The sequence below is a fragment of the Staurois parvus genome, unplaced genomic scaffold (assembly GCF_062004578.1).
Source record: "Staurois parvus isolate SC_StPar_1 unplaced genomic scaffold, SC_StPar_1.0 ptg001087l, whole genome shotgun sequence".
Taxonomy (NCBI): domain Eukaryota; kingdom Metazoa; phylum Chordata; class Amphibia; order Anura; family Ranidae; genus Staurois; species Staurois parvus.
Genome location: NW_028318883.1, coordinates 1,337,341 through 1,361,590, shown reverse-complemented (window position 1 = coordinate 1,361,590; position 24,250 = coordinate 1,337,341). Strand labels below are relative to the sequence as shown.

Sequence of the window (24,250 nt, the reverse complement as noted above, 5' to 3'; positions counted from 1 at the left end):
GTTTATTAACGATCATGTGACCACACAGCTCCTCGTCCTGGGTGGCTTGATGAGAGCCAACAACAGTTAGAAATTCCCAGAGAAGTGATATCTCCCCACTGGGTGATGCCCTGGATGTTGTCAGTCTCCTCTGACCGGCTGCAGCAGCTGTCCAGGACGAGGAGCTGTGCAGTCACTTAGTAGATAGCCTTTCTTTCTCCTTTAACCAATTCAGCTCTGGAAAGTTTTACCCCCTTCACGACCAGGCCATTTTTTGCTATACTAGTGCTAATTTCACTGCTAATTGCGAAGTCATGCAGCGATGTACCCAAACTAAATTTATATCTTTTTTTTCTACACAAATATAGCTTTCTTTTGGTGGTGTTTGATAAAAACATATTCTGCTACATGTTTGTGATGAAAAAACCCAAGTGTATATTGGTTGGTTTGCATGAAAGTTATAGCGCCTACAAACTATGGTATATATACTAGAATTTTACATTTTTTTATACTACAAATGGAGATCAGAGACTTATAATGGGACTGCGATAGTGCAGCGGGAAATCTGACGGGAACAGACTAACTGCCACTGACATCTCCAGTAACACGAATACAGTGATCAGTGATACTACTAGACACTGTCACTGTATTAATGACACTGGCTGGGAAGGGGTTAACATCTAGGGCGATCAAGGGGTTAAATGTGTGTCTAATAATGTGTGAAGTGTGCTGTTTTTACTGCCTTATCTCTCAGCTTAGCCTGTTAGTAAAACAGGGATGATAAACAGGTAGATCCCTCCCTCTGTACAGAGCTCTGTGTTGTTTACCAACACATAGCTCTGGGTTGTGATTGCATCAACAGGTCCGGCCGTGAACCATTGGCTAGGACTTGCTGACAGGCTCCCGCTGTTTACTATCACAGAGGGGATACGCATGCAGACATGCCCTACACCTGGAAGTAGGCAGCGATGTATGAGTATGTCACTTTGCCTACAGCAGCGGCCCATCTGCAGCACACTGTGGCGGGCGGTTGCCAAGTGGTTAAAACATACCAAGTCTTGGATGGTGCAATACATATCATTGCACTTCAATCTGTCACATTACAAGTTATTCTGAACAATACAAGTTGCCTGTTTTATGTATAATCTTGCTTCAAAAGAAAAAAAAACTAGAAAAAGGTAAGAAGTACTTTTCTTAAACTTTTAGATATGCTGAGGAAATGACAAACCATAAAAAACATAGTGGAGGCAGGGCCGATGCTTCCACTAGGCAAACTAGGCAGCTGACTTGGATGCACTTCCACCTAGGGGTGCTTGGGCGCAGCACAGGCCAGCACTTTGTGTGGGATGCCGCCATGTCATGAATGATCCTCCAGATGAGGGAGGGGGGACAGAGGGGAGGAAGAAAAGACAGAAGAAGATTCCGGGTGTCTGGGACCAGTGTAGCAACTGAGGTTCCGCTTCTTCCAGTGTTCCTCTCAGACTCCGTCCCTTACTGCAATCCGGCTGGCAGCTGCAGATCACTGTGGAGTTCCAGCCTCTCTCTTCCCATTCATCAGTGAATGTGGAGCTGCGCCTGCAGAGGAAGATAATGTCTGACTCTGCGGTCTTGTGTATGTGCGAGTGACCTGGCCGGCCGGCCGGCCATCCATCCATCACATGTGCAATGTGCCCATGAGTGAGGACATCATCACGATCCCACAGCCTGCTCTTTCAGTGCCTGCTAATCTGGGTCAGTGTTGGTGGTGGTGTGTTGTGTCGGATCTGTCACAGTGTGGGATTGCTCAGTTCAGGTGTTGTGTGTGTGTGGGCTGGGCTGCCTGCTGTCACAGAGTTTTCTCTCCCCACCCCCCCACCCCCATTACCTGGGGAATTCCATCCTGGGATCTGTCAGAGTGTGGATCAATCATCTTCCACTCAGTGCAACTGTGAACCTGACACTTCCAGCCACAGATACAGTCCATTCATGACACTGATTTTGTCTAATATTGGTTCTGGTGGCACTTATTTTTTAACATTAAAAGAAATTTAGCAGTTTCATGTTTTGTTGATTTAATATTTTCTACTGTTTTTAAATTTTTTTGGGGGGGGTCCAAGTAGCTGGTCTTGCCTAGAGCGCAAAATAGTCTAGCACCGGCCCTGAGTGGAGGTTTCTTATACTTAGCTGGAACGCAGAAAAACATTTTACATTATCATAACAGCTGCATTGTGGCCTGCATACGATAGATTTTACTAATTTTCCAGCTATATATAGTCAACTTCCAATATTTTCCTGTTCTCACTTGAAAGGATTACTACAGTTTGTACTCAACATGGATTGTCTTCTCAGAACTGTCAAGAAAATGAATAATAAGTCTAAAGCCAATTTTATTTTTTTGAGTAGCGGAGGTACAGTATATAACCCCAGCTGTTTTTCCTTTTTGTGGTGATGAGGTGTCATTTGCAGGTGATGTGAGTTAAGCAATCACATCCCACTTCCCATTACAATCTAATGCCTCTAACACAGTCAGACACACACACTAACTGGCACCACTTCGATCATATGAGATCTATAACAATGTATTGAATTGTGGAAGGAAATTAAAAACACAGGTAGGAAGCCCATACAAAACCTGTGGAGAAAGTCAAAATTCTATGCAGACGATTCCCCTTATGGAAAACGAAAAACAGAACCCAGGGGCGGACTGACAACTCATGGGGCCCCCGGGAAATAGGAAATCATGGGGCCCGTGTCCTCGCCCACACTCAAACCACACCCAAAAAAAGCCTATGAAAAAGATACCAGGGGCATCTCATGGGGCCCTTGGGCAGTGCCCGAGTGCCTAAATATTCAGTCCGCCCCTGCAGCAACCCAATACACAAGACACCAACATGTGTAAAATATGGCTGGTACAGGGGCAGACTGAGCATTTGGAAACTCGGGCACTACCCAAGGGCCCGGGGTCAGTAGGGGGCCCCATGAGATGCCCCTGGTACCTTTTTCATAGGCTTTTTTGAGTTTGGGCAAGGACACAGGGGCCCCATGATCCCCTATTGCCCGGGGGCCCCATGAGTTGTCAGTCCACCCTTGGGCTGGTACACCCACAAGTGCTCATTTTTACCACAAAGTTATCCCTCATACTATATATGTAGCAAATAACACTTTTGGTGGTTTATTTTATAGAAGTTTCTATATCAAGTCAAGAAGAGGAATTGGGGGAAAAAAAAAAAAAAAAAAAAAAGGCGTGACAGTTGAAAGCTATGAATTCAAGCTACTGAAGCTCCCCTAACAAGCACCAATGTATTCCATTGTATTTTGCCATTTAGAAGTTGACGCCTGCATTGAAAATGGAAAAGATGTCACAAATGTTACCAACCCTGTTATAGGCATATCAGCAGATGTTGGGTTACGGGATTCTGATCTCACAGTGAATGGCCACATCTGATACAAAAAGTACAGTAAACACATGCCAGCCAATCTGATATCATCGCATTACTGCATTTTGCACATCACCGCTGTCTGATGTACTGATAATCAAAAGTCACCTCCAACAAAATTATACAAAATAAATGCTGACAGTGTCTCCAGAGGCAGGAAAAGCCAGGAAATGCATTTACAAATTACAAAGTTGTACTTGCACGGCTTATTTAATGCTTGCATAAAATATTTATAAGAGATCTTGCTGGTTTTCCTGTAAATTTGGAAGTATGCAGTGAATGACAGCTGTTATTGCCTCATTTGTATTAAAAACAAATGTGACATGAAGAACAAACTGGAATCTTTTCTTGCGGAGTTATTGTTTTTATTTAGTTTTGTTCACGGAAATCAGCTAATTTTATTTTACTATACATTGGAATACCACTATTCAACAAATGCTTTTTCTACTGTATATGAGGTGTGACAATTTAATTTCTGGAATGGACTGTTAAACAAAAAAAAGGTTAAGAACACCTCTGCATTGTTCAATAGATTGGATGAAATTTGAAGACAACACATCCACAAGCCACTAACATACCAAATGACATCAAAGGACACATTTTTAATAAAAAAAGTACTGTGGCCTTGAACCCGATTAATGAACTGTATCATTACAAAATGTTAGTTTAAATGTTAACTCCACTTTTGTGGGAAAAAAATACTGCAAATAAAAAAAATATTATAGCATTTACAGTGCAACACAAACCATACGATAGAACGCTATTAAAAATTACCTTTACTTTTCAATCTGCATCTTTATAATGCAATGCAATGCAATAAGGCAACCAAGAGGCATTCTGTACACAGATGGTGTATGTAACTCCCTCCCCCCCCCCAAAATGTAATTTCCGCATTGTGTGATTAGCTCACGGATATTACCAAAAGTCTGCACCAAAATACAAGTAAGATTTTGGGCATCCTCTGCAACAAAAATGTAACTTTTGTTGAGATACTCCCAAAGTGTTAATCACATCTAAAAGGGATGCAGACCCTGCAACTTTCCCTATCTGGAGCGGATGAGAGTGGAACCAGCCACTGCAAGTGTAACTTCCACCAAAAGGAGATGTCCACATCATACAGGAAGTGATGTGGACACCCAAAGAAGGACCCCAGGAAGTAAAGAGAAGATAGATCATCACGTGACCACAGCTTGAGGTAAGTAAAATGGTCGTTTGGATAGTTTTTTCCATACCAGCAGATAGTGAAAAGGGGAAAGGGTGGTGGGAGGGACGTTCCCCTTTATCTCTTTCTCCCCTCCTCCTCTACCACTTTTGGAGGGTTTTTTAAAACTAGTTTTAAACAGGTACCCACTTCTGCTCGGATCATCAAGGCAATGCGAGCAGATGTTTACTTCTCCCCCTGCCCGCAACCTTCTGGGTCGCATCACAGGTCTGTGGGTCCATTCACAAAGTGCAATACGACTCACACATTTGCAGTGGGGAGCCGAGCCGGATGTGAATCCATGGGGAGACTGGTGAAGAACTGGCCTGGGAGAGGACAGCACTGGATCCCTGGACCGGTAAGTGTCATTTTAAGAAAAGTCAGCAGCTACAATATTTTTGACTTTATTTATATTTTTAAACAGACTGAAGATCCTCTTAAATTTCTCCAATGAATTTAAAAAAGAGAAAGGTCCAAATTCAAAATGTAATCACCTTCAACATGTAAAGAGAACCTGTCATGGGACTATTTAAAATAAAGCCCCGTTACACAAACCTTACCAGAAACTGGATTGGAATGCAAGGTTACCATTACAGTATAACACAACGTTTATGAGAAATTTCCCTAGCATATTCTCTCCTTCTAGAATTAGCATGAAAAAGAAAGTAGCAAAAACAAAAGAATATTAAATTATATCTTCCACTCAACAAATTCTGTACAGCTAAGAAGGAGATTCACAGTCAGAAAACAGGCTTAAAATTTCCCCTTACAGTGATTATTACATTTCCGAATTCATAACATTTTGCAATCATGGCAGTTATATAAAAACACACAAAAAAAACTACAAATGAAGGCCACTTCCTGAAATCTGTAGCACTTGAAATCAATCAGCAGCAGATTTAATTTCAGATTATCTGCCAATAAATGTACAGCTTTTTCCCACCTTCCTTCTTTGCAAACCTGTCCTGTTGTCAAAGTTCAGGAACTAAAATTTCACAACTCATAAGTACAACATGCAATAATAAACAGGTGCAAGTATTAGGACAAACCTAGGCTGACAGAAATGTGTGGGCTGCCACTGCTAAACTCTTCGAAAAATGTTGTTCATTTGGCAGTCATCCTGAACTTTAACACTTTCTGAATTACTGTCCAGGAACAGGCAGTCACATCGGGAGAGTGACATCATTGACTGTTTGCTTGTTCAAGAATCTACTACAGAAGTTGAAACTGAAACAACCAAACCAAGCAACTAAAAAGGACACCATCACCAAGGATGTGCATCATCACTATTTGTTGGGAAGGGGGACATTGTTCTGCAGTGCTACCTACATGCTAAAGTTTTCTGAAACCTAATTTCCGAGAAGGTATCATTGGGAAGGAAACAAACACTGTGTCATTGTTGGATAGGAGTACTTCTCGTATTCCGTACTGCATGAAGTACTCAGAACTACTGAGGGATATCCTTTAGGAGAACCTTGGCCATTGCTAAGCAATATAACAGAATCACTGGAGTGCCAGAAATAGTCGGAAGACAATTTTCTAGAAATGCCCAGTCTCACCATGTGACTCGAGATGGGTAAATTTACTAGAGAGAACCGTAGTTTTAGAGTACACTCTCTGAAAAGCTTACAAAATTGTCTGAAATTTCTTTGTGAATTATGATTCCTACAAAACATTTTTCCTTCTTAAAGGATCGGTCTGCTTCAATCTGGCGGGCTGACTTGCCTGCCAGTTCTTTTATCAACTCCAGCAGGGAACTTTTGTGCCTGTGTTCCCAACTCCACCCACACGTCTCAATAATTACAGTGGTCTCTCAAGCCTTCATAATATTCATAGCAGAGGGTGGAGCAACTTTTGCTGGAAAGAACAAGATGTATATGAAGACAAATCGTGAATTAGCCTGCAAACAGTCATCCTTAACTGGATTATCAGACAAAAATGGGCACATGTACAGTATATCATGTATCTCATGATAAACAAAAAGCTTCGGAAAGGAAAGGATTGACTGACTATCATTAGAAGTTGTAAAAAAAAACACTTCAAAATTATCTTCAGAATCCAAGACTTAAATTTTAAAGTAGATTGTATAATATTGTATCCAGAAATTATGCCAATTTTAACTACTGACAGATATTTTACCCAGGAGAGTCTGTCATTCAACATTACACACGTGCGTGACATGGATCCTTACACAAAGTAATGCTGTTCTTGCAAGAGTTGACCAAAGTGAAGTACCAGGCAAGTCCATATTACATAGGAGATTAATATCATTGTAAATTAAGGATTTGCGGTTTTGTCACTAAGCCACTACATTTCACAAAGCCAAGGAACCGAAGGGATATAGTACATTACTGAAAGGGATTCAAATGACACTAGGAACATCAAGTAGAAATTCATCGTGCGGAATTTAAACTATAGTTTGATAAGGAACACATCAAACAGATGCCAAAACAACTCAGTTTTCTAGAAAACACAATATGCAGATCACATTGTATACAGCAACACAAGCCCCTGGTCTCAGAATACAGAGAAGGACAATATACGCCAGAACTCCAGGGCTGGTCTCAGAAAAAGCAGATAGATGTGAAGAGGAGGCAAGATGTGTACCTTTACTTACTCAGGCGTATTGATCCATATGATGTCCAGGTGACAGTAGTACACACATTCTTTGTCCTTGTATGTATAACATGTACAGCGCTTCTCCCTCCTGTGTGAGCCCCCGGAGTCTGGTTCCAAGTGGAAACTGGGGCTCATTTGATCATATCCAGGTATTGGAGTTCCCTGGGGTCCAGGGGATGTGGATCCTGGGCGCTGGGTAACCCCTGACTGTAGAAAGATTGCCGCCGATTCCTTCTCTCCCCTGCCTGCCTTTCTTCCACCTTCCTTGATCTGGGGGCTCACCTTTCCCCCGGGCAGCTGAGGCAAGAGAGCAAGCACAAACCCTAGAAAAAAAAGGAAAAAAAATAAAAAATATCTTAGTAATGCAGGCAGCCATGTCACCATGTCTGGACAAATCCTATAGTGGTATCTAATGTGCCTAAAAATCTTACAGCTGACCTCTTTTTCCAGGCAGTTCTATAGGCGTTAAGAGGGAGCACATTTTCCCTGGCTCCTTAAAAATAAAAACATCCTTTTAACTTACCTACAGGCTGATTTGGCAATTAAAACTATATAAAGAAGGCAAAGCAATGTTTTCCACTCATGACTACAAACAATGCATTTACTAAAGCAGAGTTGACCCACGGCAAAACATTCATGGTAAACATATGAAGGTTGCAGTTAAAAGGGTAAGCCCAACAAAAATATGTTTAGGACGTGGGCAACTGTTGGTTGGCCAAATCACCCACCGACCTGCTAGAGCGCTCTAGGATAATGCCAGCAGCAAGATACTTTCACTAGAGTTTCTGGCTTTTCCCCACACTGCTGTGAAGTATCACACTCCAGCTGTAGCAAAGAAAGACTCACTGGGGGTTATTTATTAAAACTGGAGAGTGCAAAATCTGGTGCAGTTCTGCATACAAACCGATCAGCCTCCAGAGTTTATTGCCAAAGCTTTAATGAACAAGCAGAGTTAGAAATGGATTGGCTACCATGCACAACTGCACCAGATTCAGTTTTAGTAAATCTACTACACTCGGTCTTTGGCATTTAGCAAAATCTAAAAAAAAAACCCAACAAAAACAAAATGAACAATTTTCTCAAATGGTTGCCAGATGGGTGGACCATAAACTCAAGTGCACATGTTTTGTCACCAGTTCCCAAGATCCCAAACTAAATATGAAACCAGTGGAAATTCAGTTATTATTATTATTATTATTATTATACAGGATTTAGTTCAACAGCATCCTTGAAATACCCCATTTGGCGAGACTGACCCTCTAAATAAAGCTTATAAAATCAAACATTTGATAGCCATGTGATGCACATAATCAAATACACCTTGCATGTTGAAATTTATGATCATCTATAGAACCAGTCAATTTACTGCAGATAATCTCTGATGTTACAACCTAAATTTCACTGAAGATGGTTTGTAGCAACTCAATGCATGCTGTGCAAAAATTCTCTAGATGTGGATTCTGGTTGGCAAGGGCAAGTAGGGACACTGGAATTGTAATGTGCATAGGACTTCCTTCACGGACTTTAAAATAGGAGGATGAATATTAAACCTGGCTAATCTATGTATGGGATGGGTTCTGAACTCTGTGAAGCCAGTCTTACGATTCCAGGCAATCCAGCCAGATCGTATACCCAGGTCTGGGATCTCCACTGTAGTTACTGTGAGTCCTGGACACACCCAGACCTGCTGATTGGACCGTGAGGGAGAATCAGCATGCAGACAAAAGTTGTCCCTATGCCCTCTCCTCCTGTTAGCATCTTAACTTCAAATGCTGGCCCTTCTTTTACCATTCTGAAGGATGATGAGCATAAGATAACAGAGGTTGTTTTGGGCATTTTACACTGATTGCATTTAAAATATATATATTTTTTAATGATTACAAAAGTGAATCAATTAGTGGTGTTTCAGCTTTAAAGTAAACCTCACAGTATAGCCAAGAATCACATCAGAGATGCTTGCATGTACCCCCCTTTTTTTTTCTGTGTAAAGTACACGAGTCCCAGAGGCTGGGACTTCCAGCTTTCAAAGTAAGTGTTCTGGCAGATGTCCGATTTCAAAGCTGCAAGCCTCCATGTCTATACTGAGAGCCACTCGGCCTCTCTGGAAGATGAAGAGACCTGAGCAGAGGTGTCATTGTCTGGGGTTTGATATAGAGACAGGTATGCTTTAAATTTCAAATCACAAGAAAACACAATGTAAAATAAATAGTAGCATGCAACACTATTGCACGAGAAGACCATATGTCCTTAAATGGAAACTCTAAAACTCAGTAAAATGTCTGTTTTTTTTCATATGCTGAAAAACTACCCTCCCTATGTACTATACTGGCACAAATGGATTACTACCAGGAGCAGAGATTAGTTACAGTTGTGCTGGCATGATTTGGACAGGATTTTATTCACTGGTAGAAAACTTGCCTGTAACTCTTCCAAAGCCCCTGGGTACATTAGTCATTTTCCATATCAGATATATACATTAAATCCTCTTGAAGGTACAAAAAAAAAAACAAAAGGTTTTATTTACACTCAATAGATGTAGTACTTACCTACTATGCAATGCCCAAGCCTTTTTCAACCAGGGTGCCTTCTGGGTTCTTCAGGGGTGCCTTGGCAAAATTCTTAATAATTACCCCAAATAGCTCAAAAAGTACATACAAGCCAGTGGGTGGATCAAGCCTGCTTTTTTGTTACAGAAATTCCCAGGTTTCCACTGTGCATTACAACCTTGGGCACTTTGCGGGCCAGTCACCGGCGTCCTAACAACTGATGACATCAGTGGTTGGAGGACATCAGCTACCTGTACAGCGCCCTTGTTTGCCCTTTTCCTTCCCTTTCCTCTCCATTAGCATTGGGGGTCACTATAGCTTAGTGAGAGAAACTGAGGGAGAAAGCTGGAATAATCAGTACCAGTGTGAAAAGATGTATTGGCTTTTTAAGAATAAATCACCTCTAAAGTTAGGTGTTCATCATGCGTGGGTTGTGCTTCATTATCTAAAATTTTTATTTTTTACATTTTAGAGTGGGGTGTGCCCAGTGGCGGACTGACAAGTCATGGGGCCCACAGCAATAGGGTATCATGGGGCCCGTGTGACTTTGCCCACACTCAAAGCACTCCCAAAAAAGCCTGTAAAAAAGGTACCGGGGCATTTCATGGGGCCACCTACTGATCCCGGGTCCTCGGGCAGTGCCCAAGTGCTCGAATGGTCAGTCTGCCCCTGGGTGTGCCCCAAGATTGTGCAGACCTTTTAAGGGTGCCTTGACTGAAAAAAAGGTTGAAAAACCCTGTATTACCCAACAAAGTACATAATACTTAGTAGCAATCAGAGAAGACTTATTAAAGGGAACCTGTAGTGTGAGAAACATGTGTACTCCCATCACCAACCTCTCCCAAAGAAGCTAGTTTGATAGCCGAGCCATCATGCTGACCCAATGACTTCAATACTTTGAGCCTCTGACCAAGAACATTTGTTCAGACCTACCTTGAGCCCATCAATACAGACAGAACTAAAACTGAGTTTTCGTTTAATAGAGTGGGGAAGAGGCTAAAATCCCTGATTAATTTTTATTCCTGTCTGTGACCCCAATCAAGCATCTCTCTTGCTACATTTTCACTTCTCACTGGGACAGAAAGTGAGAGAAAAAAAAAATCTTTCTAATAGAGCTTTGTGTATCAGTAAAAAACTCAACAGGGGTTCTAGTCCTTTCCCACTCTATCCAAAACAAAACAAAAAAATATTAGGAATGACATTTTAGGTCATTGATTTGTATGTGTAGTTTCTAAACAGAGGAAGAACTGCCCTGTAATTAGAGTAAAACAAAAACTTTACAATGGTAGGTTCTCTTGTTAAGAAAACTTGAATTTCTTCAGACATTCCCCCAAGACATAATCAATCAAGCAAATCAAATGTGACACCGATCCTTAACTGTACAGACGGGATAAGCGATATCCCCGAAACTAGATCCTGAATCTGAGGAGAGAGCATTGTGTAACAAGCATTGATGTTCCCCATTAAAGCTCCATTAATAAAGTTTCTCTTACTTACTCTTTCAAAGGAATTCTGCACTGAGAAAATTCTAGGGTCTGCTATTGCTTCTTCTAAAAATATACCAATTTTATGGTTATCATTAGCTTCTTCTAGCAAAAGTCATGTAGGTTAGAAAGGCAGCATTAAGTTGGTGCTTCTGATTTATGTGTTTGTTCTGGGTCTCCTCATGCACACTGAACGTTTTTACAGCTGCTGTTTTTAGTTTTTGGCGTTTTTTTTTTTCTACAGCCATTAAACTCCCCAGCATGTTGTCCTATGTGTCCGTGCCCCTAGCACTAGTGTGTTTCTAGAGGAGTTTTTTGCTGTAAAAAATGCTCTAACGCTGGTAAACGCGTAAAAACATAGCACACCACGATAAAACATGGCAAACCGGTGTTTGTTTTTTTTAAGCAAAAATTTTATTTTTTTGTGTAAAAAAAATGCTAAAAAACGCAAACGCATAAAAAAAAGCAGCTACACGCTAATGCAAAAACGCTAAAAAAAAAAATGCGGAAAAACTCGCATTTGTAACGTGAATCCATACAGCTAATGCTACCGGCGTTTTTTTAAACGCCCAGCGTACATGAGGTCTAACGGCAAGGCAACTAGTACTTTCAGAAGCAGAGGCTAGTAATGATCGCCTTCATAATCTCTGCAGGTTTCCCACTCCAGTGCCCCCAATAGCAAGCCGCTTGCTAGGAAACGCAGAGTGTCCATAAAACACACAGAGCCGTGGCTTGGCCCCACCCCCCGCTCTCTTCTCATTTGCTCACCGGCTGTGATTGACAGTTGTTGCTGTGTAGCAGCCAATGAGGAGACAGCAACCTGGGACAGCCGAGGCTCCCGTGAACATTGCTGGATTAAGATGGGGCTCAGGTAAGTATTGGGGGGCTGCACACAGAAGGGTTTTGTTTACTTTTATTCATAGAATGCATGAAGGTAAAAAAACCTCCAGCCTTTACAACCACATTAATAAGAATCAGTAGTCTGAAGTCTATTTTCCTTTCACCTGTATACTGTCAATTTACGATGTATAACTACCATAGAATGAAGTAACTCACAGCAATGTTTGCTTGCTGCTTTTTTGTGTGACTGTTCACACTTGAGAGTAGTATATTTAGGTGATTTTACAGGCATTTTTTGTTTCTTGCAGTTCAGGTCACATACACTTTCATTTATGGAAGCATCTGTAAACCACACGTTACATGAGCTTGCACTCATTTTTTTTCCGGTGCTCCAGTTGAAATCTATGGGATCAAGAACGTCCAGATCCACCTGAAAGAAGCTTCTGTACTTTTCAAGCAACAGGTGGTACCTGAGCACTCAGGTGTGAACAGGCACCATTCAAAACAATAGGATTTTGTACTGTTGAGAGTTTTTCACCATCAAGCTTTGTGCTCAGGTGTGAATGGGTCCTAAAAGCAACAAGAGCTACAACTTTGCTAATCACTTAGCTAGCGCAGTATATAATGCAGGCCAGTAATTTTCAAGCAGCTGAAACTGCAGATGTGATAAAGTTGCACAGCTTTTATCTCGTGAAACATCTTGTCATTTTTGGAACAAATAGCTCTCTAGGTAACTTTACTCTGTGCGGTGTGGCTTCCAGGTTTCAGCCTAATACTGCAGCATCCAGTTGACAAAAACTAAACATAAATCATGATTACAAGTCTACACAAAGCGCCAGTATCGAGGTTGCTGTGATTATCCAACACCTGACAATATTTGCAGGTGTACAGGTGTCACAACAGGGCTGTGCAGAACTGCTAGAACAAACCCTCCAAATGTACTCAAATGATCAGTTGCACGCTCCTGCAGAATTGGAGCTTGTTTACATTGAGTAACTCAGTAAAGTTACTTCATCTCTACTTAAAGTGATACTAAGGCTTCCTTCACACTTGTTGCATTGCGACGGGAATGCAGCAAATTGCACAAAAACATGCTGCTCTTTTACAGACGCAGTGGGGCCATCCCCATGCATCTTGCTAACGTGCATGCATCAAAATGCTATTGCAGTACCAGGGCGTTTTGGTGTGGAAAGATTTTTTTAAATGACGAAGGCACCTTTTTTGCACATCGAAGTTAACAGACTGCCCTAAACATCATGTGCATAAGTGATCAAAAAAAAAAGTGTGTGCATTCGGTGGCACCTACATTGTGAGAACAGAGCCTAAACGATATCTTAATTTTTCAAAAACAATCCATGCACGTCCACTACAAAATAGCCCTGTAACAGGGGCGGACTGACAATTCATGGGGCCCCTGGGCAATAGGGGATCATGGGGCCCGTGTCCTTGCCCAAACTCAAAAAAGCCTATGAAAAAGGTACCAGGGGCATCTCATGGGGCCCCCCTACTGACCCCGGGCAGTGCCCGAGTTTCCAAATGGTCAGTCCGCCCCTGCCCTGTAGTTAAGTAATCATGAAATAATTGATTTCCAGGTTTTTCTGCCGCCTTGTAACAGCCTCTGTGAGCCGATTGGAGCAGATATGGACAGAGCCCCGTCAGAAGTAAACAGACTCCTCTGTCCATTTTCACCACACTACCCTGTCATCCACTTACAAGGAAGAGGGTGAATCCACTTTTTTTTAGCAGACCAGATCGAACCCGGGAGGTCACAAGTCCATTTACAACCTCCTGTCCATATGGATGAATGGACCTTCAGATCAGGTCCGCCTGAAAACCTGACAAGTGGACCTCATCGGTACAGCCAAGTGAAAGGGGCCTAACACACAATGGTTACATGATCTGAGAAGGTTTTCATTCATCCAGTCCATGGTGTACATAGTTAGCAGCCTGTCACAATCAGCTGGACTTGTCTGTAATACTTAATGTGGTATTAAAACCAAAAATGTAATATATGTAAAATGACCAGTCATTAGATGTGGTGGCTACATCTTTTTAGGCTTTTTCCTCACCGTTTTTACCTGGTGTTCTGGCCAGTAACACACCTCCTGCTCTGGATGAATGAGCACAGGGGGGGCACCTTTGGACAACAGCATTGTCAGCCTGAGGGGGGGTGCTAGTGTTAGATGAGCTAGCAGATTTAAATACACTACTAAACTGAAGCCAAACTCCTGCTCACACTTTATAGGCAGTTATTGCAAACAGCTTTTTGTTTCCTTTTGGGATACAACTTTACATAAATGAATAAAAAGCACCCCTGTCAATTGTAAAATTGTTTGATTCAACCCTCTAACTGCTACATCTGCAGGACAGCTTGTTCTGTTGATAAACAGATTTACTGGCTGGATCACCAGGTGAAAATAATGGAAAGAACGCCTAAAAGCTAATGCAGCCGCCACATCTAAGAACTGGTAAGCTGCACTACAATAAAGGTTTGCTTTGGGTTTAATCCTGGTTTAAGCCATTACTGAACAAATACGCTATTTACATAAACCGGATCTATGTGCTTAAAGAAAGAAAAAATACACGGAACACTTTGGCCCTGAATTGTGTATGTGTGTAGAACCGCATACTTTTTTATTTCAATTGGATAAAGATTCTACAAGAAAAACATTGAAGATTTTTAAAAACATAAAGGACACGACACAATTACTATAAAGAAGTCGAAAAACTTTTCTGAAAGCCATTCATTGTCCTGAAGCAATTGTAAAGGTAGCAAACGCCTCAACTAAACAGCGTGCAATAACTGACATCAATCCCTCACAAGCTGTGCTCCTCTGCCAAGACGGACCTCACTCCTGTCAGAAGCCCAGCTTGCCCCATCACATTTCACAGTTCAGAATGAACCCATTTGGGCATATATGTAAAACTGGAAAAATGAATGTCGGATATAGAAAGCGTAGGACTGTGGGAAGAAGTTTGGAAGCTCCTCTGGGGCAGGAAGCTTGACATTTATTTTTGCTGTCACAAGATAAACATTTTCAACAATTATTATTATTAATAATAATAATAATAATAATAATAATAATAATAATATAGATATTAAATAGCCAGCAAGGTTTCAAATGACAATGGAGATACAAACTAGGCTGCCCCTATCTAAAAATATTTCCATTTTACAAAGACAAGGTCACAGACAACCTGCTGCACATAGGACCCCCCCCCCCCCCAAAAAAAAAAAAGAAAAAAAGAAAGGACAGCCAGACTTCTTCCAAAATTCAAGAAGAGAACCATTTAAAACAAACAGGTCCCAGCACAAAGCACATATGAGGCATGCTGGGACTTGCAGTCATACAGAAGATGGAGAACTAGCCTAGCCCGTTTCCAGAAGGTCTCAGCAAAGTTCAGACATGCTGGCACTTGTGGTTCCCAACCTTCTACCTGGATTGTATAGTGCCAAGCTGTCCTAGCTCCCACACCTTTCCAGATGGCACTTACCTGTGTTGGAAGTGACCAGCAGCCCCAATAGGAGGAGTATTCTCTGCTCCATGAACCCAGGTGTGTGCAGGATACAAGGTATAATCCCAGCTGGATCAAATAATCCGTGTCAAACACCCTAGTCCCGGGCTCAGTACCATTCCTGGCACAATGAGAGCTCCTTGCTGAATGCAGGACTTGTCAGAGGCACATCGCAGACATCCTGCTGCTCTGGATGGGGAGTCATCAGAACAAGCTGATATACAGCTGGTGGAGAACAGGCGCCTCCCACAGGACGCCAGCATCACTACCACTCTGCTGTCCTGCCTAGGTATCAAGCAATGAATCAACCATACGTTGAATATTTTAGGGCAGCTATAGACTATGCCACAAAAAAAAAAAAAAAAGGGAAGCACTTGTACCTTTTCAGTGCTTGGATTTTGGCTCTAATGCAGGCCATAGATGGGGAGAAAAACGGCAGATTTTCGGCCGATTAACGAACTATCGGTCGGTCTAAAAAACTTACCTGACCAATTATTACGAAAATCGGCCGATTAATGAGTAACCTATAACGGGAAATGATGTCATTTTGTGGCCTTTGTGATCCTTTTTCGGAAAACGATAGTTCGTTTTTGACCATCAATGAGGATAAAGTCGGGCGTTTTTCGAAAATTTTCCAACATCACCGATAATCTGAAAGTCCAAAATACACGAAAAACGGCCGACAAAATCGTCCACTAACGATAAGATAATCGGCCGGTTTTATTTTCGGACGAAAAATCTGCCGTTTTTCTCCCCATCTATGGCCTGCATTACTCCCACCAGGGCCCACTGACACCTATATGTACATTACATTTGCATCTCTCTGTGCTGGGGCATGCTGCGTCAAGGTGCGCCATTCATATTGAATGGACTGGAAATACACCTCAGCAACAAAATAAAAATAAAAACACATCTGCGTTGTCTTTGCATGTTGATGGTGTGCAGCTTTTGTATTCTAAACCTGAGCAATCCTTGCCCAGAGTTCTAAGCCTCATCATCAAATTTGGGGAAATCTCCAGGTACTCTACAAACGGACAAATCAGCAGCGCTTTTCTATACCCAAAAATACAAACCTTCCAGGAGGCACACCTTTCCATTTCAGAGCACCAGACCCTGGTCCTGGAAAATTAATATGGTCCCTAAAGTGGGAATGTGCCCAGACTGCAAGGGTTAATGACTCGTTTTACCTAGAGGATTGGAGAAACAGCTTTAAAGGACCTTACACACGATAAAGAAAATAATATGAAAATTTCCGTACGAGGAATGATCTGTTGGTAATCTGTTCAACAGCATAGTGCTTTTGATGGCTGATTCTGACTGTTTGGACGACAAAAACCGAGGTGCAAGATAAAAAATTTTTATTGTGCATGAACACGGCAGCCAATTTTTACTCAGTGTGTACAGTAATTGTATGGAAATAATCGAATAGAAAAAATGCGCATGATCAGGAGCAAAGAACAACCCTACATTACTTCCTCTTCTGCTATGCTAGTACATAGCTATAATTGCCTTTGTCAGTAGAGAATTCTTGTAAAAGTTATTACTCATAATATGCACCTTCATGGAAAATCAGACGATCGTTCTAGGTTTTACATACCTGAAACATATGTCCCCTTGGCAGATGGTGCTCCCCCATGCTCCAGTGGTGGACTGTCACTCGCTGTTATCACATCCAATGCAGGACTACGGATCCAGCTTTGGTCTTGGTGAGGTCGTTTTGACAGCTCAAATTTCCACACGATGCTGTGTGTTGCATAGGGAAGCCCATTCACTTGCCCTATGCACGTTTGTTGCCCGAAAAGAAGGTCTTGCTCTTTTCATGCAACGAGCTTCATGAGGTTTTTAAAAGGCGTGGTTTCCTGCGCGACAATTGTGGCAGAATCACATCGTGTTTGGGCTGCCATTGAAGGATAGTTGCACCCAAACGCACCTTTGAATGCCATGAATGTGCTTCGAATGCCATGCGATTCTGCCTGCGATACCAAATCACGAAATGTGAATGGAGCTCATAACATTTGCATACAGACTATAATTCCACAGTTGCCATACGATGTGCACTACATTTGTTGATTAAAAATACAGTTTCAGTCTTTGCAGATGACACCAAGCTGTGCAGTGGAATAACGTCCTTACAGGATGTCTCCAACTTACAAGCCGACCTCAATGCTCTGTTTAATTGGGTAACTATGTGGCAAATGAGGTTTAATGTTGATAAATGTAAGGTTCTGCATTTGGGGGCTAAGAATATGCATGCATCGTACACACTAGGGGGGTACAACTGGGGGAATCAATGGTGGAGAAGGATCTGGGAGTTCTGGTAGATCGCAAGCTTAACCAGTTCAAGTCCGGGCACTTTTACCCCCTTCCTGTCCAGGCCAATTTTCAGCTTTCAGTGCTATCACACTTTGAATGACAATTGCGCGGTCATGCAACACTGTACCCATATGAATGAGATGGATGAGATCAGATACAAGGAAAGATTAGAGGAACTGAATTTATTCTCTCTTGAGAAGAGGAGATTAAGGGGGGATATGATCTCCATGTGTAATACATAAGGGGGGGATATGATCTCCATGTGTAATACATAAGGGGGGGGATATGATCTCCATGTATAATACATAAGGGGGGGGATAAGATCTCCATGTATAATACATAAGGGGGGGGATAAGATCTCCATGTATAATACATAAGGGGGGGGGGATAAGATCTCCATGTATAATACATAAGGGGGGGGGGATAAGATCTCCATGTATAATACATAAGGGGGGATATCATCGCCATGTATAATACATAAGGGGGGATATCATCGCCATGTATAATACATAAGGGGGGGATATGATCACCATGTATAATACATAAGGGGGGATATGATCACCATGTATAATACATAAGGGGGGATATGATCACCATGTATAATACATAAGGGGGGATATGATCACCATGTATAATACATAAGGGGGGATATGATCACCATGTATAATACATAAGGGGGGATATGATCTCCATGTATAATACATAAGGGGGGGGTATGATCTCCATGTATAATACATAAGGGGGATATGATCTCCATGTATAATACATAAGGGGGGATATGATCACCATGTATAATACATAAGGGGGGATATGATCACCATGTATAATACATAAGGGGGGGATATGATCTCCATGTATAATACATAAGGGGGGGATATGATCTCCATGTATAATACATAAGGGGGGGATATGATCTCCATGTATAATACATAAGGGGGATATGATCTCCATGTATAATACATAAGGGGGGGATATGATCGCCATGTATAATACATAAGGGGGATATGATCACCATGTATAATACATAAGGGGGGATATGATCTCCATGTATAATACATAAGGGGGGATATGATCTCCATGTATAATACATAAGGGGGGGTTAGATCTCCATGTATAATACATAAGGGGGGGTTAGATCTCCATGTAGAATACATAAGGGGGGGTTAGATCTCCATGTAGAATACATAAGGGGGGGATATGATCTCCATGTAGAATACATAAGGGGGGGATATGATCTCCATGTAGAATACATAAGGGGGGGATATGATCTCCATGTAGAATACATAAGGGAGGATATGATCTCCATGTAGAATACATAAGGGAGGATATGATCTCCATGTATATTACATAAGGGGGGATATGATCTCCATGTATAATGGGAGGATATGATCTCCATGTATAAATACATCAGTGGTTCATATAGTGAACTCGGTGTAGAGTTATTCACCCTGAGGTCATCACAGAGGACAAGGGGGCGCTCTTTACATCTGGAGGAAAATAAATTTAATCTCCAAACACGGAAAGTTTTCATCACAGTGAGAGTAGTGAAAATGTGGAATAAACTCCCTCAAGAGTTGGCTCTAGCCAGCTCAGTGGATTGCTTTAAAAAAGTCCTGGATTCTTTCTTGGATACACAGAATATAATAGGATACTAACATTTATAGGTAAAGTTGATCCAGGGAATACCTGATTGCCTCTTGGGGAATCAGGAAGGAATTTTTTCCCCTGCAGGAGCAAATTGGATCATGCTTTGCTGTTTTTTTTTACCTCGCTCTGGATCAAATATGGGTATAGGATTACAACTTTCTTTCTTTTTATGGTTGAACTGGATGGACTTTTGTCTTTTTTCAGCCAGACTAACTATGTAACTATATCCTAAATCTTTAAATTGGTGGCAGCTGCTCTTTAGCACTCTCTTAAACTACTGTCTGTACATTTATAATACTTCAACAAAAACTTAAAAAAAAAAAAGAAAAAAAATGGAGGAAAAGGAAAAATGAGATTTTCTAAGAGAGCAAATACCACATTTTCCTAGTTATAAATACTTCTGGAGTCACAGCTCTCAGGAGGACCAGGAGGGCTTTGAATCACAGAAGCAAGGTAGACACGGGTCATTGATCAGCCCAGGGGTGAACTGACAACTCATGGGGCCCCCGGGTAATAGGGGATCATGGAGCCCCTGTGTTCTTGTCCAAACTCAAAAAAGCCTATGAAAAAGGTACCAGGGGCATCTCATGGGGCCCCCTACTGACCCCGGGCCCTCAGGCAGTCCCGAGTTTCCAAATGGTCAGTCCGCCCCTGGATCAGCCAGTTTACTACATAGCCAGACTATAGACAAATAGTAAGGATTTCCAGCAGAACATGCAAAATCCATTAAAAGAAGAAACATTCTGTCAAATGTAAAGAAAATAAACAACCCGGGCTGTAGATTGCTTTTCAGAGGTGCTTGACAGGCAGTTAGGAGGTAATATGTTGTCTCCTCACTTCCCACTTTAACCCTATAAAGCCCAAAGGACAGTGCCGCAACTGGTTGCAGGGCAGGTGTACTGTGGCCCGATTTACTTGAATGGACTGTATTTGGTAGTGCTACAGTCTATTGAACACAACAGGGGGTATCATTTTTTGCCATTGTTGTGAAGGAGAGCATCAGTGCTGCAGTATGTTCACAACTTTGTTTGGTTGCCTTTGCAGCTTAGAGACTAAGGTTATGTTATGGCCATATTTAGGTTTTATTCACTGAAGTGTACTTCTATGTTTATCTGTGTGAAGGGCTGTCATTGTCTGCAAAGGATGCACAGGTGTTCCATGCATCCACATGCAGGCTGTCCCATTCATGTCTACTGGAATGCAGCAGCTGCACAGCCACAGATGCTGGTCCTAGTTTGACAGATGTGTGAGTGTAGATGCGCGTCCCTGAAAGCACACTGTCAGCATTCGGGGTCACGCACCCACACAGCTGTCAAACTGGGACCGGCGTCTGTGCCCATGCAGCCACTGGGACCCAAAATACATGAATAGGACTGCCTGCATGTGGATGCATACGAACACCTGTGCATCCCATGTGGGCAAAGATGGCCCTTCACACAGATGTGCACATAAGTACATAGACCACAAGGAAAAGCCAGCAGATCAGTGAAATTGGATATCCTTCAATGAATAATGGTGAATTATAGCCAAGTAGAAATACAACGCATTTCAAATGTTAGGCCTTAATCATGGCTGAGCCATGATTAAGGCCTATGGGTCAAAACGCGTAGGATTTTTACTCGGCTACAATTTACCATTTTGCAGTAAAGGATATCCATTTTTGTTGATCTACCAGAGTGCCAGCTTTTCCTTGTGGACTATGCAATGCTGGAAACCATTTAACCTGTTCCCCCGACACCTGGAGCTTTGGATTGAAGTGGAGGTTGTTGCGTTGCTTCATCTGTTCCAGTATGCATAAGTACACCCATATGAATGAGGCCTTAGTATGTAACATGCTACCAAGCTGCATTGTCACCCTGTCACTCATTGTTTCTTGGAGACTATTAGAGCTGCACAAAGACACAAAAAAGCAGCCTATCAGTACTGCATTTTTTCTCAAATGCAGTTCTATTGTGTTCTATGGGACCACATAAACAGTGCAAAAATATCAGTAAACCCTTATAGTGTTTAGACAAATCTGTGTCAGAGGTCAGTAATTGACTCCTGTACCCATATTAACAAGTGCATGTTAAAATTAAAATAAAGGATGCATCTAAACCCTGTACCAAGGTTGCAAACCCACGCAACTTTTTTTTTTTACTGACAATACATGGAAGATCTACTGACAGAGCACATTTTTTACTCACATCCTGAAATAGGACAGGATTATAAGAAAACTGATATTTAAGCAGTAAAAACAATATATACAGTAAACGTTGACAATACTAGTTTTACAATGCAAAACTGAAAACAGAGTTACAAAATGTTTGTGAGCATGAGTAGGATTAGAAAAGACTTGGGGCACCCTAGTAATTCTGTGGTGTGCATAGCAGTGATCAGTATGTATGGCTAAATGTTGCTTAACAGTGGGAGGGGCTTAAAAGGGGATCATTAAGCAGAATCTGTGCCTCGTCACTATATACACAGCACACACAACAGGCCTATAACAGTATCCACAAAACATTTCTAAATTGCTGTACCACAATTGACAGCCTCACAGACACAAATACACCTCAGGACAAAGGATCACTTTTTAAAAATCTTACATTTCCATTACAAGTTTTTTTTTTTTTTTTTTACACACAAAAAGGATATTAAAGAAAAAAAAAAAAATCACTGATTGTTACAAATTTACAGATGGTTGGCAAACCTGTCCTGTACAGACAGTTACTGTATGTATCTATATTCATATAAAAGCAGGACCTTTTTACCAGCCTTCACCACACAGATCCTGTGTAGATGATAGGTAATTTCATTACTGCCCTGTGCATGTACACTACGTGGCATTGACAACACACGTGACACAGGTATGGTCCACCATCGGGAAAACACCTGCTTCTCCACCTCAGCCAATAGGAAAGAAGCCTTTTAACCACTGATAAAAATACAAAGCTTCCTATGATTAGCTGAGCAGCACTCAGCTAGATTGGATTTTGTTGCAGCATCAGACAGGAAGTCACCTGTACTGATGCTGCATACTGTATGTAACCGATTCTACTACCCACTTCCAGACTGACTAACATACATGTATGTCGGCAGATTGGAAGTTATAAATGGGCTGAAGCCTGTAGCTGCAGGCATCAACCCCCGTATTTTTTTTAATCAGCCAGTGATGATCTTTTGTGCAAAAGCAATCCTACCAGCTAAGTAGCCAGTGGCTTGCTTTTACAGGCAGAGGAAGGGGGTCCCCCTCCCCTCCTGTTGCCCTCTGGTGCTGTCAGGAATGGAGTTGCCAATAGTGGTGGGACTCATCTGCCTTGTGGGCTGCAGTACCAGGGCTGGCCAGCGGGTGCTCTCAACAACCAGAGGTTCACTTTGGCAATTAGCCATCACCTGGGGCTGATTGCAGGCGTATTTAAGGGATGGCCAGACCTGCAGTCTGGGCCTTGGTGTGTGTTTTTCCATGGGCCCCTGTATCTTGTAACCTGCGTTCCTGTTCCTGTTTCTGCCTGACTTGTTGCCGACCCTGCCTGATCCTGATCTCTGCTGACTTCTCCTGTTTTGATCCCTGGCTTGTGACCCTGACCATTCTCTCCGCCTGCTCCTCCTGTACCTACCTGCCCGAGAGTTATCGACCCGGCCTGCCTGACTATGTTGTGCTCTATATGTGTATGTACCTGTGTATCTGTATCAGTTTAGGTTTGGGTTTGTTTCACCTTGTTGTATGTATTTGTGTTAGCTTGGGGTTTGGTGCACTGCGTTTATGTTTGTATTGTTAGTCTTTAATAAATTGTTTTATTTATACCATATCTGAAGCTTGCGTTTCCCTGTGTCAGTCCACACACTTCTGGTCACACCCGCATCCCTGACAGGTGCCTGTATTACTTTTCTGGGGACAACCCAAAATGTGGGGTTTCTTTTACTTTCACGGTTGATGATAGTGGTAAACAGGACAAACTGAGGGGGTGAATCTCCTTAGTAGGGGCACAAACTGCAATAAAAAGCTGACAGGTGTTCTAATCCCTCTCCACTCTATACAAAAGAAAAAAAAGTTTTGCCTTTAGTTACATTTTGTCTATAGTCTGGACACTTTAAAAATGCACATACATTTTTCCTACATTTGGAGAATTGAACCGAACAGAAAGGAATGCGGAAAAGTCATGCCAAAAACATCTGTGAAACATCATTTAAAGCAGAACTAAACCCATGGATTGAACAGTTTTAAATAAATTAAATTCCCAGTATGCTGGGAATGCTGTCACATTTGCCCGTCCTCTCAACCAAACTGTCAAGCCATCAAATGGCTGAAGTCATAACTGATCACGTGCAGCAACATGGAAGTTGCAGATCAAACAGAGGCTAAGATGGCAGCTTCCTTGGCTGAAAAAGGATAGAAGGGTTTAGTTCTACTTTAATCAGTGGGTGCATCTAAAATACAATACTTTCTCATAGATTATCTACAGCTTGCCAATTTACACATATTTACAAACTGACTATGATATATTTTTATTCTTGATGTCTATGTCACGCTTGCAAAAAGAAAAAAAAAAAATGATCATGCATTTGATAAATATTGATATCAAAAGGTGTAACATAAAATTAGAACTCGCCCAGGTCACACCAGATGTGACTACAAATCCAGCTTTACCTACATTTTTTAATTTGTTTATTTTATTTTACGTTTTCACAAAGGGAAAAATAGTAAGGCTA

At 41.7% G+C, this 24,250-nt stretch overlaps 1 protein-coding gene across 1 annotated transcript in view; it reads right to left on the bottom strand.

Annotated features, from left to right (window-relative positions):
- The window catches only part of EDN3 (endothelin 3), a 118,841-nt gene extending 103,061 nt beyond the window's left edge, over positions 1-15,780 (bottom strand). The window contains exons 1-2 of the mRNA XM_089658651.1: positions 15,581-15,780; positions 7,214-7,538 (exon numbers count right to left, since the gene is read on the bottom strand). Of these exons, the coding sequence (XP_089514777.1) occupies positions 7,214-7,538; positions 15,581-15,632 (377 nt within the window). The 5' untranslated portion in view covers positions 15,633-15,780. The remainder of the gene's footprint in view (positions 1-7,213; positions 7,539-15,580) is intronic.
- Between the last annotated feature and the right edge of the window lie 8,470 nt (positions 15,781-24,250).